Consider the following 20,087-nt stretch of genomic DNA (forward strand, 5'->3'; position numbering starts at 1 on the left):
TTTGGCTTGTCCTATCAGGAAAGGCGCAGGTACAGTTGACAACACTCAGTTTATGTGAGCTAGTGCCAGGGTGGGTTTATGGATGCTGGCCTGGCCTCACACTGGGACACCTGAAGGAACTGAGTCATCGTTGGCTCTGTGTTCGTAAAAAAAGGAGGAAGTTTAAGAGAATTTGGACATTCCCTGAAAACAACAGACGATACACTGTGGGACTAGTTAGGTGCCAAAAAAGTGAGCAGAAGAATAGTTGGTACTAAACTACCTGTACATAGGCATGAGGTGCCATCTGATATTAAAGGCCCCAGAAACCTCACAGGGGCATTAAAACAGGTATATTCTAATCCAATATGCTTTGATGAGAGGACTGACAGAGTGAATTTTTATTTTGACCCCAAAAGAGCATAGTGACATGTAAATGTAAATGAGCTGTTTGCTTATTGTATCTGAACTGAATATTGTCACTGTAGAGCAGGTTACATTTTCATTTTTAATATGGTCATAGAACACCTATATGTGAAAATGCAAATTGGATTACCGCAATTATTCATTTTTTTTTCAACTTAAATAACTCGTACTGTGGTAAGTGGGGTCACATGACTGCTGGGCTGAAGCAGGACCACAGGTGTGCTGACTGGGCAGCTCACACAGGTGCCTTGAGTTTTCTCTGAGCTCGATCTCTGTCTGACCTTCAGTTGAGCTGCTTCCCTCCATCATTTCACCTTTGTTCCTGAGTGTGTTGAGTGAGTAGTTTATTTCATTGTGTTTCCTCAAGTCATGTTTATTTTGTTGTTAAGCAGTACATCCAATCTCCTTGGTTTGTTCTCGTATAATTAAATATTTAATAATATTTACAACATAAGAAAGTTAAACTGGGGGGGGCATACAAACATCTGTGGCAACTGCAGGAGTCAGTTGAGCAGGGCAGGGGGAGAAACAGAGTAGAGGGGAGCTAAACTTTTTATACACTGCCCTCATGCAGAAAACTGCTTTCCTGCTTTAAATAGGACGCCAAAAAGTTTTAGCAAATCAGGCAGCAGATCAGGAGTTATTCTCTCTAAGTGGGATTTCCTCAGGAGTGACCCCTTCCTGAAGGAAAATTTTCCAACTTCCTTCCAACAGTTATATACGGATGTCCACCATTAAGGATAGACTCAGTTATCTTCCAGTTCGGAAAGGGGACCACAGGCTCAAGTGACCTATTGGGGGCTTCAGGTATATGCAAACCACTTGTAATCACTGCTCCAACATCATATCACAGAAGGAATTTGCAGATGCATAAAAATAAACATCTTATTAACTGCGATTCCACATGTTGTGTACTTCCTCGTCTGTCCTTGTGGCTGCTTTTACGCTGGGCACATAAAGAGGTGATTGAAAGAGAAGCAGAACACAAATATGTTGTGAAAACTAATAATACTGATTACATGATGGCACGCCACTTTCATACTTGTCATAACAGCAACAATAGCCTCTTAAAAGTGGAGGGTATTGAGTTTGTGGAGCAGTCCATCAGAGGAGGTGATCATCTCAATAGATAACTTTTTAAATTTAATGATTTGATGTATCCAGGTCTTAATGAGGAAATGGATTTCAGACCTTTCTTTTAAACTGACTTACCCCTGTCTTTATTGTTTAAAAATGGTTGGTATACTTATTTCTAATTTGTATTGATTATAATTATGATAACTAATATCTTATCCACATAGCCTACTTGTAAGACATTATATATGTAATTAGAGACATGTAGTGTTGTAATTCTGGCTTATATTGTTTGGCCTTTATTTAACATAATTTCATTTTCTTGGTTTCATTTGTTGCTCATTGTAAGAAAACTGTACCGTAAACTAAGGTCATAAGGTCGCACCTGGGGCTCCTTCACTTGTCTGTTGTAGTTTGGATGTTGTTCACAGTCCAATGGAGGTTGTAGGTGGTGATAAAAACCACCTCTCAGCATCTATATTTCCCACTGACTTCATTACAGGGTAATTTGTCCCAAATTACAACAGACCTCTATCGTACACTAAAGTTAAATCCATCAGTATATTGTGGTTGGTTTTTAAAGTTGTATAGTTCTGGTAAGTAAAGTGATAAATCAGACGGTCGTTACTGACTAGTTTCTCATCACTTATCATATTACAATACATTCCTGCTTAACAAATCAGAGACGGCAGATTTCCAAACAAGTATTTTAATCATAATATACAGGCCACAGATGTATTAATAATCACATCCACATCATCTTCTGTTGGATTAGTGAGAATAATAAACAGAATGTTATTTTAACTCATTTAAAACATTTAACCATGGGCACATTTGGAAATATACACTTGGATGTGATTATTAACATATATGTGGCTTGAATATTATGATTAAAATACTTGTTTTGGAAACCTGCTATGTCTGATTTGTTGTCAAGGAACTCGCTGTGATTTAATAATGAAGTAATGAGGAACTACTCAGTATCAACTGTTTGATCTATCACTTAACATGTGAGGGTGGTATGAACTTGTTAGGTTAGCAGTAAACATTTTTAAAAACAAAGTTTTTTTACTATTAAATGTCACCTTTTGGCTGGTTGTGCTTAAACTAAAATTATAATTGTTCTTTTTTATAATTTGTTGCATACTTAAATGAGGTTTAATGAGGTTTACAATTCACCCATTATGTGTTTTCGTAGAGATGTCAGGATCCACCTCAGCCCACTACCACACCTTATGGTCCCTCACAAGCAGTAAGACACGGTAAGTCATGTGCGTGACCACATCTGATAACTTTATCGGCTCAAATTAGGGTCAAGATGATTTTGAACTTGTAAAGTTCTGTTCACAAATAATTCCAATGTTTATAGTTGTGAATCAACCTTTGTAAACCTGCAGCAGAAATGCAAGTTTCTGCACGTGGAAAATTTGTGCTTGTGTAGAAGAGAATTTCATTTGTTAAAAAAGACAATGTGAATCAAAACTATGAAGAAATGATCAGTGTTGATGTTAAACAAAGACTCTGTAAAAGAAAAAATGGTTTGTCAACATCTGTGTACCGATAAAAAGCAGAAAACTGTAAATTCCGCACTCACAAGTTCCCACACAATGTGACACTGAAGTTACAAGGGTTAAAATCACAATCTGGGAATGTTGTGTTTTACAGAGTTTTACAGTTACAAAAGCATTTCTTTCTTCACTGGTTTTGATTAAAATTGTCTTACTTAACAAATACAAGTGTCTTTGACAAAAACACAACTTTTTTCACATGTACAAGTGTGAATATCTCTCAGATTTATTTTACAGATTTACAAAGGTTGATTCACAACTACATACATTGGAATTATTTGTAAACGTACTTTACAAGCTCAAAATCTAGCTAGCTGCCTCCCTTCCACTAATTATGATGTGCTGTGCTAACTAAGCCATTATTTTTTTTTCGTTTTTTTTCAGCCAATTCTACATATCAAACTTTAGACATTAATGTATACTTCAACTGACTCAAACAATTTGACTCAGACTTTTAAAAAACTTTTGTTCACTGCTTCCACCACAGTTTACATTCTTCATCCCTTTTCCCTTTTTTCCATTTCTAATTATTTCTTCAACTGCTTCTTCATACAAAATTAAGCAGTAATCCCATAGCAGTTTCTTCAGAAATTGTAGTTTCTAGTTAACAATATAAACTTTCACCTGCTGTGAACAAGTCAACATGTCTACTGGGATAAAGGTCTTCGCTCCAGGATGCACTTCAAGCCCCAAACTCTACTACCATCTTGTGATTGATACTGGTAACAACAGATCATGCACACATAACTGAATATGACACTGAGGTGTTCTTATTTATGAGAAATACAAGGTCTATTATACAAGACAATTAATATTTTTCCAGTAGAAAAAATGAATGTGAAGTTACTGAAATTATCGTGCTATATCATCAAAGGTCGTCTACATGAAGTTCCTACCTGCCTCTGAATTCTGACAAATCAAGTGAGCATCTCACAGAGTTACAGTTATTTCAGTATAATAGTCGAGCTTTGTGTTACATCCTCTGCAGCAGCTCAGCAAGAAAACACCATCTGTGGAAACACAAGAAGGGAATTTCACACTAAAAGGACTTAAAGTCTGGAAGAGACTCATTTAATTTGTCTGACACAAATTGCTGAGATTTGTTCCCCAAGCAGTTATATTGAAAATGATCTAGGAATGGGTCTCTTCAGAGCCAGGACTTGAAAAATACTGAATATGTACTAATTTCAGATATCATATTACATATATATTATACTCCTTTTTCAACATAATACATATCTCAAAGAGAATTAATGATTTTCTAAATCCTCACACGCCTGTCCTTCTTTGTGATTGATGTACCTAATAATGGATTTTACCTGGATTCACCTCTTCTAGCTTAATGCGCATCAGGTAAAACATTGTACTGTTTATAAAATAGGAATCTATGAAAGATATGTATTATTTGACATAGTCAGCATGGCAGTTCCCACCTGCTGCTGTGACACTGTATGCTGTGTTTACTGCCTGGATTGTTGGACAGGATACTGATTGCCTTTCCAGCTGTGAATCCAATAAACGCTCCACTGCCATTTGCAAGGCTGCCAAGGATCCCGTGTTTTCTCTCAGAGCAGATAAAAACGATGAAAGCGGTGGCGAGGAGAGGCCACAGTGCTTGTAAAGCTTGCTGTTTGTCAGTTTTACATGCAATAATAAACAGCGTCTTTTCTTTTACATAACTGCTGGAAAATAAACTCCAACAAAGAGACTTTTTAGGTTCCATGTGGGCCACAAAAGGATGTTGTTAGAAAATAGACACAGTGCTTTGGGGAGCTATAAACAAACTGCACATGGGCTATGTAATATATAACTAGCACTGATTTAAGGCCTGGCATTATGATCTCTGTGTCTTATTTCAGACACTGGATTTCCCACTGTCTTTGCTGCTGGTTTGGACAGAAGGAGGCGCCACACTGCTGCTGTGGAGAAAAACTCCAGTGGAGTCTCCTATTTACACTTTTCTCACAAGGAAGGATGCCAGAGAACTATACTGAGAAAATCCATGGGATAGAAAGAGGACAGCTCAGTGTCCAGGCCTTAAAAGTGTGCAGATGATGGACTTTCTCCTCCCTGCTCCAAAGCCTCATCAGCTGATCCTTGTGCCTCTGTGATCACCATGACAACAGACGAACAGCATTGAGGAGGAGAGACAGGGTGTAGTTAGAAACAGAGTGGTGTGTGGTAGAGAGCGAGATTCATAGGGGAGGAAGAGAGTGACGGGTGGAAGTGGGGAATCGGAGGAAAGTGTTTTTGCAAAGAGAAAAAGGAGAAGAAGAAGAAGGAGAAGAAGAAGAAGAGAGGAGCGAATCTTTTGCTGCACAACATGTGGTACAGTTTGGTGATGCTATTCCTCTGTCTCTTCCAGACACAGCTGGCTAAAGCTTGGGTTCAACAGCAAACAGGTGAGTTGTGTGCATTTCCCCGCCATCATCACTTCTTTATTCTTTCCTCCATCACCTGTGCTCGTTGCCTCCTGCCTGGTCTCTAAAGTCAGATACAGGTGTAGCAGCTCTGCCTTCCACTTTCACCCACTTTTGTTCTGTTCATACTTTTATTTTGAAATCTATGCAATTAAACTCTGCATGCAAATGGTTTTCTTAGTTGCTTGCCACAGCCATCTGTCCATTAGCTATGCGGTTAAAGGAACAGTTCGTGTTTTAATATTAATACTGTGTGCGTTCTTGTTGCTATTTTAACTTGCTGTGAACCACAGAACTTTGGTAGGAATCTGCGTGCAGCAGGAAACGGGCATGGTGCCATGCCCTTTTTCTTTTTACACACAAAAGTTAGTGACCCAGTTTACAATAAAGTGTACAATAAAAATACCCTATTCCACAAGCATGTGACTGAGTCTAAACAACTACCCGCAAACAGCCTGTTTAAGGTTTAAAATTAGATTTGGACTTTGTTTTTCTTCTCGCCTCCCTGCGAGAGAATGGAGGGAGACATTTGTTCATACATTTATCAGCTGCAATATAATTCTTGATATAAATGTAAACATGTCTTTTAGAAGTGGTCGGGTACAGAATGAAAGGCAGGAGATTCGTTTGAATATATTTCTAATTCTGAGGAATTTGACTCACAAACACCACCTGTGATGAAGTAGATATAATAAGTTGAAAATTGGTAATAAATATTTTTCTACATTTCATATTAATTGGTTTGTGAGCTAATATGAAATGCTGTCTTATAACAGGATAAAAAAAAATAGATCCCGAGGTTTTCTGCACAGGGAAATGTGTTACAGCAGAAACAGCATCAGCACTGAGGCAGTCAAAAATATGTGCTTGCAACATCTCATCTACTCATCTGTGAGTAATGATCAAGCATATCCTCCCCTCCTTTGCCTAATTTGCCTTTATCTGCCTTTTCACTCAACATTATATACTGCTCACTTTTGAAAAATGGCTTTGGTCCTGAGAGAGCCATCTGCACCATCTGAACCAGACTGTAAAAACACAGAGCTGAAAATGAAATGTGTACCCGACGATGACCTCAGTGTTTGGCCTCTTGTCTCTTGTCCTGCTGAGAAGTTTGCTTAACAAATAGCCTGAAGCCGATCCAGACGTGTTGGAGCTGCAGGAAATAGAGAGAGAGTGAAAAAGATTGTTTTGTAAGATCAAATCATAGATAGGATATTATGGTGTGTGGATCCCAGATTGACTCTTATTTTATAAAAGTCATGTTCAATTTGACTTGTGATAGCAAAACACACTTGTGTTTTAGGAACAATAAAGTGGCAAGAACAAAAACATTTATCTGCCAACAGCCGAGCAGCTTATTCTTTGAATGTTGTAATTTGGAAGAGGATTCGTGTGGGATATGATTTTGGCCGTTACTCATTTCTCTTATCAGACAATGAAAAACAGAAATAACATCTTTGCCTCTTCTGTGCAGAGATATGGTTTCACCATGACAGGGGAAAATCAGTGCACTTATGCTTTGCCAACAAGACCCGACCAAGACTGGAGTCTGTCTTTACAGTTTTATTGTGAAGTGTAACTTTTGCACCCTTTTAGTTATGTTACCAATTGCATTTGTCATTTTTAAGATGCCTGAGTGTTGTTTATTAAAGGTGTTGCCCTTAGTGTGTCAGCAGCTCAGTTATTGGCCAAAACATGGACCGTCTATCAAGGTTTGGTTATATATGAACATTTCTTCTCTCAGAGGTGCAGGACTCTTAAACTTCAAGACAAAAGTGGCTAAAACGTATTCAGCAGAAAGAAACTGGAATTGCACATCAGCAATTCAACAGGCTCCTTGAAAATGAATGATACATGTTTATTGTGGGTGATGCTGAGGAGTCTGTGCCAGCTCCTCCAGCCCGTGCTCAGGAAGGGTGTGTTCTCTCAGAGCGCTTGGGCTGACCGCTCACAGAAAAAGACAGCTAAATGTCGTGGTTTGTTTGGTAGCTCCTAAAAAACTGGAGAGAGGTCAGTTGTCCGACCAAAACATCTGGCTTTTCATTGCCTATATTTGAAAAAAAAAAAAAAAAAAAGGTTCCTGTTTAACCATACTGGTGCTTTTACTTCTTCTTGTCATCCTTTTCCCCTGTGCTGCTTTCATTGCCTTTTTTTTTCCTTCTAATTTTGACACCTTGAACACGAAACTTATGTTTGCTCTTAACTAAGGGACGCTTTAAGCAAATAAATTTTTCTCACTTTTGGACTCACCCACAGTTATATGTTGGCACAGTGGGGCAGCTAAAGCTTTGCTGTGGTGCTTTAAAAAAAACAAAAAAAAAAAAACAGTGCGAGGGTCTGTTAGACATAATCTCCTAATTGAGGCACCACCCCATTCTTTTAGCAAAAAGCAGAGCAGATTAACAAAACAAATCAAGGTCTTGACATTGATTCATCACTTCTGTATTCTGTTGCAATCTTCTCCCTTTGGCTTTTTATTTAATCAAATACACAATTTATGAAAAGTTTATTAAATCAGTGTGCACTGCATGAGACCGCAGGATGAGTACTTTCAATAAACCAATAACACTCCTGTGCTTTTATTTTGTTAACTTTTAATGTAGGGTGTTTTACATGAATGTACAGGTACTTTCATAGATCTGAATACTACTTCTTTCACCAATGCACTCGAGGTAAGTTCATTCATTTGGCACATTTCATAAACAGAGACAATTCAGAATTCTTTATATAAACATGGATAAGAACAGAGCATAGAAAAATTAAAGGATTAAGATGTGTAAATGCATAAAAACAATAAAATACATTTTAAAAGAAAGTCAGTGCAGTCAAGAATCAAAGTGCAATTATCTGCAGGTTCAACGTGTTCAATAAGATGCCAGTGTTATGGATATTTCTACTACGAAAATCAGTTGAGAGTTCATATCTTACCAACATTATCAGAAAGGTTTAAAAAGACGGGTTTATACACTGGTATCACTTTATTATATTTAATGTACTGTTTTGTATGAATTGTTATGAGATATTCAGCAGTAGGAGCAGAGCTCGGAGTCTGTGCAATCCAGTGAATAATTCATACGGAAATGGATGAGTGCAGAGTGAGTTTTAGTCAGTTCATCCTGAACAGCTGGGACAATATCTCCGTTATCTGCCAGTGATTTCACTACTACTGGCCAAGGGTGCAATGACCCGAGTAGATATTATAAGCCACTTCCCATTCAGCGTCTGCACCCCTCCCAGCTTTTATAAACCAGAATCTGTTTATCTGCTGCACTGCAGACCTCGACAGCGCTGCACACATCGTCTCTCTCCTCTTACCTCATAGATGCCACTACAGGGCGGATCCTGTGCTCAACAATCACACATCTAGGTTTAATGTATGAGCTGCCACGAACACATTGACGCACTACTTAATTCAATCAAAGGGTGGAGAGAAACACTTGTGAACAAATACAATGAGCTCCCTATGAGGTCAAGACATTTGGGCTGTCACTTCTCAAACTAGTTAAATGACGCATTTTGGTCGTGGTGGCTGTGGAAGACATCAGTGTAATAATTGTGTGAATGCAGAGTGATGTCTAACACAGGCCTCAGCAGTCAATGTCCCACACATGCCTGAACTCTAGGGGTTTGGCACAGGACGCAGTTGAGGGATTGTGTTTCCCTTTTATACTCAGGACACAAATTCAGGCATCAAACCAACGTCAAATAACATCTCACTGGTGTAAGATGAGCCGGGTGCTGGTGCCCATGTAGGAAACTGTTTAGAAGTTCATGGAAATTCAATATGTCTGAGATGATTTTTTTTTTTTTAAATATATGAAGACACATGCCCTGAGTTGAGGCTCCCTGCTTTAACTACTCTGTTTAACAACAAGCATCTGCAAAACTGCAACGAGGAGGAATTAAGTTCTAGTCTGTTAACTGTCTAATTAACATACTAAAGGAGTGGGAGGTATGTCTGCATGCAAGAATGTCTTCTGTCTTTAATTAGGCTTGAAACATGTATGAAACAGCTCATGTTAAAGAATGGGCGAAAGGGGGACTTCTCTTGGTAAAATGTGTTTGTTATAATTGTGAGCAACTGCTTTGTCTCCTAGTCAGTTAATTCACATTTATGAGGTTTTGCAAACCTCTAAATCTGGCATTTTACATGCTTTAAATGTCTCTACTCTCATCCATCTTAAAGTCTGAGATGTTTTATTCCCTTCCATTCACACATGCACATCTTCCAACAGGAGGAGTCCAAAACAGAAAACTGCTGCCAAAATGTTGTATTTTCAGCTACGTGACAAGCAAACTCAAAATTTAAATAATCTGATATGATCAAGATTAACCCATTACATTAACACAAGCAAGGCAGCTTGGATGCAAAACTGGATTACCTACTGGTCAAAGCAGGAAACTGCAGGGGCCTCCAGTAGCTCCTGATTTAGGCCGGGTCATTTGAGTCAACATAATTTGATTAACTTAAATTTAAAAAAAAAAAAAAAAAAATTTAAGTCAAATGAAAAATAAAATATAAACTTCTTAACCATTTGAAGTGCAATCCAGCTTTAAAGCTTTCAGTGTTTTAGCTGTTTTAGCTTGACCCATTTTCTCATAGAAAACCGGGAAAACATTACATTTGAGAAGCTGGTGCCATTTTTGCTTTAAAAATTAAATCACTAGTCAAAAATAGCAGCCAGTTAATTTTCTGCAGCCCTTTAGTACTAGTTGATTTATCTGGAGAAGCAGTTAGACCGTCCTGTGTTGTGGGCATCCGAGAACAAAGCTTTCTGCCTGCATGTGGCTGCGCTGGGACGTCGCTGCAGCTGATTTGAATCAGGTGTGCAGGACTGGGCTGCAGCAGACAGCAGGAACGGGACACAGCTCAAATCAACCACGCTTTTCGTGTTAGTAGTAGTAGTAGTAGTCAGTAGTAAGTGCAGGCCTCAAACATGCGTCTCAATACAAAACGTGAACCCACTTTTACCGCAGAGCCAGCAACCTTCAGCAGCAGGTAGAGTCTCTGAGCCTGGGTCCGGCGGTGCGCGTCACCTTGCAGGCAAAGCAGACAGCTAGCGTTAGCACGACCTGGGGGAGCAAGCACACACAAAAAGCATGGAGCAAGACGGAAAAAACACTTTAACCCGTTGATGTTCACAGGTGTTTGAGCTTGGGCTTCCCGGGCCCGGACCACTGGAGACCCGGTGGAGTCGCCCTGCTCAGTTTTACTCTGCTCAGTTGCTGAGACTCCCGGCGTGGAGACACCGGAGCGGCAGAGACTAACTCTTGGCGGCAGCCAGGCTGACCACATCCACGGTGCTTCTAGTCGGGAAACTGAACCTGGCGGAGTGACTCTCTTGGCTTTTTTTTTTTTTTTTTTTTTTTTCCCCAATTTATTTATTTATTTATTTTTTTTTTTTGGGCATTTTTTCCCCCCTTTCTTTAAGGTTCGTAAACGCCACAAAAAAAAAAAAAAAAAAACCTCCTGTAGTTTGCTGAAAGCCACAAAGCGGAGATGAAAAACAGCAAGCGTTAGGTACAGGAAGCCGCCCTTATTTAGGGTTAGGTATGACACCCCGCGAAATCATAGCGCCGTACTGGGGTTTATATAGCGTGGTCGTGACGTCACCGCGGTGTTCCCGTAATGTACGAAAAAACGCCGCAATCGCAATATTCAAAAAAAAAAAATACAATAGACAGACAGACAGCCCCATTGACCTGCAAAATAAATCACACAGCAGAGTCGCTTATAGGAATCTGAGTAAATAAAAGTGCGTTTTTTTCCCCCCCATATTTATTTATTTATTTATTTATAAATTCATTCAACGTATATGCTGAGTGCACGGTGTGTGGATGTTAATTGGCAGCTTTATACATTTAAGTAAAATTCACTCAAAAATTGCTGACTTAACCTAAAAGAACTGCTTTTATCTTTATGTAATTTTAACAGTCCTTTGCGAGGACCTGTAATGCAATAAAATAAATCTAATATAGAATACAATAAAATTTGGTGGGTTGGGGTTTACTGTGTCCTTCTGTCAGTAAGTCATCGACTCCCTCCTGGTGTCCGTGTTTTAAAGCATTCTTTATCTGAATAGACCTGAGGTTGTTGTATCTGGCAAATGCTACCCTGATAACCTGGAAACACATCAAACAGGCTGCCAGAAATTTGGGAATCATGTTTAACAGAGATCTGAATATTCAATACTGGTTGTATCGTTTCCAGAATAAGGTCAGCTCAGTTTATTTATACCTTTTTTTGTTAACCTTTAAAACAAGAAGTAGTTCTTGCCAAGTATATGTTAAATGCTTGTCTCGCATTACAATTTCTTGGATGTTTTTTTTTTATGAGCCACACAAAGTTTTTATTAACTAGCTTGTGGAAATAGAGGAAGAATGATTGGAAAATTTTCAACACAACTTTAAACTCTGAAAATTGTTTTTAAAAACTTGCTCTAAAAGCAGACTTGCTCATACATCTGTGACACTGAGTGGAGCAGATTTGTTTTGTGGAAGCAAAATATATTTTTCAATTTTGCTGATTTGCAGTCTTCCAGAATAATTTATTAACTATGTGTTCTTTGATCATTTTATTTTACACAAGGAAACACTGCAAGAAAAAAGCTGGATATATAAAAACATTAGCACTTTCTAGTTTCTGACATTATTAGGTTACTGTTCATCTGAGCAGGTGCTGAGACTTTCACTTATGGCTATCCTGACCATGTTTTCTAATAAGATATTTATTTTTAATTTGTTTTTTTTTTTGGTTTTTTTCTTTTTTTTACATAAGTATACAACTTTAAGTGCATGATCCAGGCCTACACAAGGAGAGACAATGTCAGTGTGAATCTTCAGTAGAGTGTCCTACAGTCTGTCTGTGGTCTCCTCTACCTGTCTGGTGTTTGGTGCTGTGTAAACAATGTAAGGGGCGCACTAGAAGTCAATGACAGATTTTTAAAAGCACATTACAAAGTCTTACAAACTATTTCTCCCTCCTCTCCCCCTCTGGATGCTGGCGCCCAAGGCGGCCGCCCTAGGTGGCCGATGGCTAAAGCCGTATCCAAGACTTGGTCTGAATGTGCCAGGCGGCAGACATGCATTTTCAACAATGCGTAGAAAATCATAGTGTGGTGCTAAAATAAACTCCAAACATCTACTAGAGAGGAACCTCTAGCGTCAGTGTGGCTTTGAATCACAGACTGTTTTCTATGCTTTGAATTTGTGGCTCGAAAGGAAATCAACCCTCCTCAGTTTGCTTACCAGGTATGGTTAACACTGTTTGTGTGATTTGACAGTTCCCTCTGAGCATGGCTAAGTGTTATTTGTATTGTTTTTGTCTTCATTCAACAGCGGCTTTATCTGACAAGGCCAAGACTGACAATTTCAAAAGCAACTTGTAATTTCTCGTTAGACTGACTAACCGAGCTCTGAGCCACAACTGTAAGCATCATTCTGAAGCGTCTGAATAAATTTAGGACCTGAAATGTTTCCCAACAGTGTACTGCTGCCAGGGTAAAAACAAAAAGCTTTGGTGTCCTTTTGTCTCTGTATTGAAATGAGAGTGTGGAAATCAGTGGATTTAGAAATTTAATTTGAAGATACAAGTACTAATCATGTCCCGTAATGACCAGAACAACATGATAAACTGATACTGATTATTTTTTGACAGATGATTTTTACAGTGTGATCCCACAGCAGCTTGAGGAGTCGGCCAGAGGTGACAGTCATCCTCACAGAGCCCAGAGGTCGTCCTCAGGCCACGCTATGATGAGCAGGGCGGTCTCGGGTGGAGGACTAACCATCGACACCCTGCCAGAAAACATGACACGCGTAGTGGTGAGTGTTGCACCACAGTGTTTCTTATGACTAATGGCTGGTGGCGTTTATTATGTTTTTGGCTTTTGACATGTTGGATTTGTTTTAGTTGGAGTCAAACACTGCCCTCTTTTGGAAAACAAATTTTTACTCTTTTCCACTCACTTGGAGAAGCATGTGACAGTGTACGATTAAACCATGTTCACAGTGAACTCTTGATGCCTCTCTGAACACAGTCACACCATTACAATCTCTGATCCCCTGTGGTTTTCTGTCTGGAAGGAGGATTCTGGCAAATATTACACATGGCGTAGCTTTGGCCCTGAGGACCGGCGCGCACAGGAACTATGGGTAGACATGAATGACGTCCGACACGGCCAAGTCAGAGTCCATGGCATTCTGTCAAATTCATACAAACAGGCTGTGGTGAGTCTCACTTGCAAAAAACACATGCACTCTCTTACCTTTTTTAGTAGTTATTCATAAAAAAGTAAGTGATCAGAGCCAGTAAGCCCATGAATGAGAGGTGTTTCACTGTCAGAGGGGGTATAGCTCAGTGGTAGAGCATTTGACTGCAGATCAAGAGGTCCCCAGTTCAACTCTGGGTGCCCCCTGCTTGTAAAAACATTTCAGGTACCCAGTGCTCTACAGAAATGGGTACTTTTAAAATCCCTGAAGTGGTCTCCCTTCCTGTTGCTCATCACTCACAGCATGGACAGATAAAACTGTGAGGTTTTCAGATATCGCTGTTTGTATACCAGAATGTGTTGTTCCTGTGTCTTTGGTGAGATGCACTGCTGAAGTGCAAGACTGCTCCAGTTTCATGCACTAAGACGGCTGCTGATTCATTATTTTTTAAAGGACAGATGACTGAATTTAAAGATCTGAAAGAGAGATTGAGTAAACAAATGATTGCACATTCTTCTAAATCTATTTGTAAGTTATTTACATTTTTATTACATTTTTATTTTTAAGTCTTTCGAGTGGTAAGCCTGTTGTACTTACTTTCTAAAGTCATAAAATGTCTGTTATCATCGCGTTGTCATCAGTCTAAACAAATATTTGAATGAAGCTAAGCAAAGTATTCTGTGTGTTCACACAGGTTGATATGCAAAGATACTGTTTTGATAGCGGGATCTATTTTTCCCATGTCCTTTGTGAGATAGATCTACACCAAATACTATAAACAAACCAAACACACAGTTATCAACTCTTTGTTAAGGAGAGAATCCTGAATTTTTGTTGTCACATTTTTTGCTAATAGGTTTATAATTCATCTATGCATTTTTATCATGTATCTGGTCATTTAGCAGACCGAGCAGGGAGATGTCACTTTGGTGGAGCATTTGACTACAGTTCGAGAGGCTCCCAGTTCAGCCCTCGGTGCCCCCTGCTTGTGAAAACATACAGCCTGGAAGCTATTATACTTATGTGAAACCATGTTTGAGCGAAGTGGTCCAGCCCAGTGCAGCCATGTGCAGACAAACAGTGATGCATAATGTGGCTTTTATAGCAAAACCCATCTTTCTTGTGTCCTTGATCAGATAACAAAGTGTTTAGGAGCCTGAATTCTTTCAAAATGTTTGTGAGGAAGAACAAGTAAGCATCAATCTGAAACCCTAACAAAGATTCACTCTTTTGTTTTCTTTGTAAACTGTGTAAAGATTTTTATTCCTATGCTGATTACGGGACTGTTTTCAGTTGTTGATGTAGGGGGTATAGCTCAGTGGTAGAGCATTTGACTGCAGATCAAGAGGTCCCCAGTTCAACTCTGGGTGCCCCCTGCTTGCAACAACATGAAATGATTCTTTAAATGTGATTGGATTTAAAATCTGTGAATTGCTCTGTTATGGAATAAAATGTGTAATATGAAAGTCTTCCATAGAATGAATGATGACAAGCTGTCTTCTTCTCTATCAAATCTAATCACAGTTTTTAATTCAGGAATTCTATGTTCACAAACATCATTATGAAACCATGCAAAACTCATCTTTTCTAGTCCTTAGTGCTAAAATACAACACTGCAGCACCTACAAGCACACAGTCAGCTCCTACTTCTGCATTTGTCAAATAAGAGAACACTGCTAGAGGAGCTGAGAGACCGGGAGCTGTTGGTACACGCCAAGAGCTAGAGGCCTGCCAGAGGCTGTCAGCACCTGCCCCATCTCAACATTTACTGTCCAACACCTGGCACCTGTGCAGTACATAGAGCTCACTTTAATGCAGAGAGATGTGGTGGATCAGGAGAGTTCCTGCACACTGAAAAAGCTGCCTAGGATGAACACAGATGGACTGAAGCCAGGATTCTCCAAATGGAGATGGAGTACATCAAATCCAGGTTACACAGTTAGTTGGAGAAACATTTTTTACACCACATTATAAAATGGACACAGTCTGAAAGAAAAATGTGCTTTCAGTTTAGTATATTTTTAACAGAGCTAAAGTTGCTAAAGTTAAAGGTAATCATCCTTATCCTTATCAGTGGTTCTTGCACGGTCAGTTTTCCCATCGACCTTGAGACTGATAATGTGAATTTGGGAATAAATCATGGTGTGAATCTAAATGATTTAGCAGATTATCTGTTTTGGAAAGTTCACACCCAGTAACCTCATTGACCTGCTCCTACATGGCCAAGTTGTGTCTATGATTTAACTAGATCCTTGCAAAATAGTTACATCAGTGAGGAAAAAAAGCTGAGCAGCAGAAACCACTGGTGTACACAGGTGCATATTTCCATGTTTTTTGATAAGCTCTGTGTGTAGTCAGCGTAGGGGGTATAGCTCAGTGGTAGAGCATTTGACTGCAGATCAAGAGGTCCCCGGTTCAAATCCGAGTGTCCCCTCAATTATGTGATCGATGAATGCCAAGCTTTAGTTACAATAAACTCCAAGTTCAGTGAACAGTGAGAGTCCGCTCTGGTCCCGAGTTTAATATGACTGGCACAAAAATAACAGTGGGTTACGTGCTGCACGGCTTCCTGTAAATCCCTCCTCCCTGATGCGGGCTGCAATTCACAGAGGTCGTATAAAAGAACTGACTGGCTATCGCTGGGAAATAAAAGTATTTAAAACAGGGTCTAATTTAATAAAACTCTCAAGGATTATAACTTTACAGTCTGGTGGAGTTACTAATTGAGAAAAAGTGGTGTTTTAAAATGTATTTAAAAATGACCTTTCAGGGAGAGAAACTAAAACAAAACATAGCTTTTCCCAGACAAGTCAGCATTTTGCAGCTTCCTTATTCCATCCAGGTCTAATGCCAACATCCTGTTTCTCCTCCTTTAGGAGCTGATTACCACTGCAGGATAACAACTCAAAACATAACCTCATAACCAGAGGCTACAATCAGTGAATCATGGATTGGTTTACTTTAAAGAGTGACCTATAAATCTATATTAATATGTCTCCCTCTCGCTGTGTCTGTTTCCATCTACTCTTTCTCCAGAGGGTCGCCCTGTCATTTGACTTTCCTTTTTACGGACATTACCTGAGGCAGATTATCATAGCAACAGGAGGTATGTTTTCATTTTCTAACAGATGTTAGGAGTGACCTTCCCAGCATATGTTCGGAGCGGAAAAGTGTTCTTGCAATGTAACAAGTGCTACTCAGGTCTTACACGTTTTTTTCCCATCTGGCCATTTCCAGGGTTTATCTTCACAGGGGACATTACTCACCGTATGCTGACCACAACACAGTACATCGCCCCTCTGATGGCGAATTTTGACCCCAGCTACTCCAAAGAGTCCACGGTGCAGTACCTGGACAATGGTGAGATATTACCTGGTGTTCAAACATGTCCTTGTTTTGTTAGAGCCGTCATTTGTTTGACTCCTGTTTGAATGTACGTAAAGATTTTTATTCCCATGATGATTACCAGACTGTTTGCAGACTATGATACAGGGGGTATAGCTCAGTGGTAGAGCATTTGACTGCAGATCAAGAGGTCCCCAGTTCAACTCTGGGTGCCCCCTGCTTGTGAAACTGAGGTATATGTGTTAAACATGACTGGATACCTTTCTTATAGAATAAAATGTCTAACATCTCGCCTTCCCTCTCCTCAGGTGAGGTGTTTGTGGTCCAGTGGGAGCGGGTCAGACTCCCTGGTAAAGAGTCAGAGGGAGCCTTCACCTTCCAGGCTGCGCTCTACAAAACAGGAACCATCACATTCAGCTACAGAGACGTGAGACGCTCGACTTTATCTTCTGTTCTCGGCAGCTTCTCCCGAACCTGTTCACACACTTCTCTTCCTTATATATATATATATATATATATATATATATATTATTGTTTTTTGCTGTTACACAGATCCCACTGTCATTAGATGCGATCAGTTCAGTTGAGCATCCACTGAAGGTCGGTTTGTCTGATGCCTTCATGGTCACGTCACCCTCCTCTGAATCACCAGGTCAGCAATAACAGTGTTCATACGTGTCCTTTTAGATACACTGCCTCCATCCATCCAAAGGTTTCAGTCATCCTATAACTCTGAGATGTCTCTGACACAGATGCCCGACGGCAGACGATTTACGAGTACCACAGGGCTGAGATAGACATTACAAAGATCACCAGCTACTCTGCTGTTGAGTTCGCTCCACTGCCTAGTTAAGTGATCGATGCCCTCATTAAATCAATGGCATGACATCAAAAAGATTAGTTTCAATGATTCAATATATTTGCAGGTGTCAAACTTTCTCTTGCTCATCTCTTTCTCTCTCTTCAGCCTGCCTGCAACATGACAGCTGTGAGCTCTGCCTCTCCTCCAACCAAACCTCTGGGTGCAGCTGGTGTCATGTGCTCCAGCGGTGAGTGGGGCAATCTGATGGGTCTAGTGTTAACAGAGGTAGAGGTTTAATGTCTTATGAATATACATTTTGTGTGTTTTAGATGTTCTGATGGCATGGATAGACACAGACAGGAATGGTTGGACTATGCCTGTTCAGAGGAGGTACTGCTGGGGCATCAGGAACAAATACCTACTCATTTGCTCATTTCTGAGACTCATGCATCTATTATAATTATATTCTCTGTGGGCAGAGCAAAGATGCAACCTGTGAGGATTACACCAGGGGTGACAGCTCCACTGGTTCCTCTATCACCCCAGAGATCGAGGACGTGACATTTTTGACTCCTTTACAAAAAGGCTGTGAAAGTGATGGTGAGGCTGAGCTATTTTTATGTCAGTATAATGTATAGTACAGTCTGATGTATGCAGCATTTCACCATAATCCATTTTGATGCACAAATAATTGAGTAAGAATTAAATTGACTCCCTTCTGTCTTCTTTCAGATGACACCAAACATCATATATTTAAGACGGGCAATGGTGAGTTCATATTTGTGCAAGCATTTATACAAGCAGTAAAGCTATGTGACAGGATTTTCAATTGTGTGTCTTCATCTTCATCTTCATCACAGATGTGAAGACAGATTCTTCAACCAAGAGTGACGGACTGGCTAACACAGGAGTGATAGCCGGGATAGCAGCTGCTCTTGTGTTACTCTTGGCACTGATCCTTGTAGCTCTTTACATCAACTACCATCCTACTGTCGCATCACCACTTTACCTCATCCAGGTGAGCACTAAATATGCCCTTACACCTCCAACTGGAGACAAGCTGTTGTTGACATATGTCATCAAACTTTTTTTTTTTTTTTAAGCGACGGAAGAACTACTGGCCGTCCTGGAAGTTTCATAAGCAACAACCCGGTTATACAGAGGTCGAAGAAGGACATGACAAAAACAGCATTGTTGAAGCCGGACCGTGCTGAAATCATGAATGGAAACTTGGACGATATTTGAATTGAACTGTTTCTAACCACATTCAAACATACAGTGTACACTTGTCCAAACATTTACATTCCAAAGCCAGTTCAACCTTTTCTGTTTTTTTTAAAGTGGTTTTAAGTGTCTCCATAGCAAAAAGTTTGGGTGGATTATAGCTACCCATAGCTTGATATTTAATGATTTCATTTGAAATTAATATCTCTGGTGGAATAAGAAATTGTTGCATTCGACCTTTTTTTTTTTTTTTTTAACTTTATATAATTTGACTGCAAAGAACTGTGAACTGCATGCCTCAACTTCAGAAAAATATATGATGTTTTACATCAAACACATAAAGACTTGTGTGTGCTTCAATTTTAGTTCCTGCTGCTTTTGATGGTGAAGTTGTTTAAGTTCCACCTTTTGTTTTGAAGGAACATAACACATTGCATAGTTCCTGATGGTTATATCAGCTTGCAAGGATTATGCTTTGTTTTATTTGTTTGTTTGTTTTTTCAATCTTAGGCTTATTTGATGTTGTACATAAAAGGAGTGCAAACCCACAAATGTTACAGCCACAGGGGAGAAAACCTCAACAGAAAATGCCATGTTTATGGGGTTTCAGTACAACCCTTTTGTCAGCAGGTGTCACCCTAAACAAACGCATCACGTCCACTACAAGCAGGATTTATGCAGTGAACGTGGCAGATGTGTAAAAATGTGATTTGAGATCATTGCATTGGTAAAGCCCCAAAAACCTGCAACTAAAAAGATGATTGCATGAGTTTGCTATGCAAGCGCAGATGGAACCAGGACAGATATGTTGCACATGCATAAAGCTTGACCTGGATTTCTTCACAGTTACGCAAAACTGAGTGCGTCTTGCATCATTTTCAAATAACACACACATGCTTTAAGCATCAGTTAAATACGCGCAATGTATAGATGCTGTAGTTATTCTTCAGCAATAATAATCAGATCTTTCTTTCAAGTTAAAAAAAAAAAAAAAAAAAAAAAAAAAGTGAACCTCCCACACTACCTCTTCCCTTT

At 39.6% G+C, this 20,087-nt stretch overlaps 2 protein-coding genes, 1 long non-coding RNA gene and 4 other non-coding genes across 11 annotated transcripts in view; 5 read left to right on the forward strand and 2 right to left on the reverse strand.

The window, feature by feature from the left end:
* The window catches only part of rpl19 (ribosomal protein L19), a 198,000-nt gene that overhangs the window by 49,340 nt on the left and 128,573 nt on the right, over window positions 1-20,087 (reverse strand). The gene's annotated exons all lie outside the window — the stretch shown is intronic.
* Window positions 606-19,413, forward strand: LOC139612705 (plexin domain-containing protein 1-like). 4 transcript variants are annotated; one of them, XM_071468570.1, is made up of 18 exons: window positions 606-740; window positions 1,120-1,212; window positions 2,678-2,741; window positions 3,432-3,769; window positions 4,907-5,449; window positions 13,128-13,294; window positions 13,556-13,699; window positions 16,718-16,787; window positions 16,919-17,041; window positions 17,335-17,453; window positions 17,579-17,678; window positions 17,779-17,874; window positions 17,994-18,075; window positions 18,158-18,218; window positions 18,308-18,428; window positions 18,561-18,596; window positions 18,689-18,846; window positions 18,932-19,413. In XM_071468570.1, the coding sequence occupies exons 5-18, from the start codon at window positions 5,371-5,373 to the stop codon at window positions 19,040-19,042; spliced, it is 1,467 nt and encodes a 488-aa protein (XP_071324671.1). In that variant the 5' UTR covers window positions 606-740; window positions 1,120-1,212; window positions 2,678-2,741; window positions 3,432-3,769; window positions 4,907-5,370; the 3' UTR covers window positions 19,043-19,413. The 4 variants fall into 4 exon arrangements, with proteins under 4 accessions (XP_071324671.1, XP_071324662.1, XP_071324680.1 ...); XM_071468561.1 differs by lacking the exon at window positions 1,120-1,212; XM_071468579.1 differs by lacking the exon at window positions 1,120-1,212 and having other exon boundaries at window positions 5,413-5,449.
* Window positions 8,048-11,228, reverse strand: LOC139612769 (uncharacterized). The gene is made up of 2 exons (XR_011686637.1): window positions 10,437-11,228; window positions 8,048-10,310 (listed from the first exon to the last, which is right to left on the reverse strand). It is a non-coding gene; the product is annotated as an uncharacterized lncRNA (long non-coding RNA).
* Window positions 13,816-13,887, forward strand: trnac-gca (transfer RNA cysteine (anticodon GCA)). Its single transcript has one exon. It is a non-coding gene; the product is annotated as a tRNA-Cys (tRNA).
* Window positions 14,986-15,057, forward strand: trnac-gca (transfer RNA cysteine (anticodon GCA)). The gene has a single exon. It is a non-coding gene; the product is annotated as a tRNA-Cys (tRNA).
* Window positions 16,044-16,115, forward strand: trnac-gca (transfer RNA cysteine (anticodon GCA)). Its single transcript has one exon. It is a non-coding gene; the product is annotated as a tRNA-Cys (tRNA).
* Window positions 17,173-17,244, forward strand: trnac-gca (transfer RNA cysteine (anticodon GCA)). Its single transcript has one exon. It is a non-coding gene; the product is annotated as a tRNA-Cys (tRNA).

Source organism: Trachinotus anak, unplaced genomic scaffold (genome assembly GCF_046630095.1).
Source record: "Trachinotus anak isolate AG129_WGS33_773 ecotype Australia unplaced genomic scaffold, CSIRO_AGI_Tana_v1 ptg000003l, whole genome shotgun sequence".
Taxonomy (NCBI): Eukaryota; Metazoa; Chordata; class Actinopteri; order Carangiformes; family Carangidae; genus Trachinotus; species Trachinotus anak.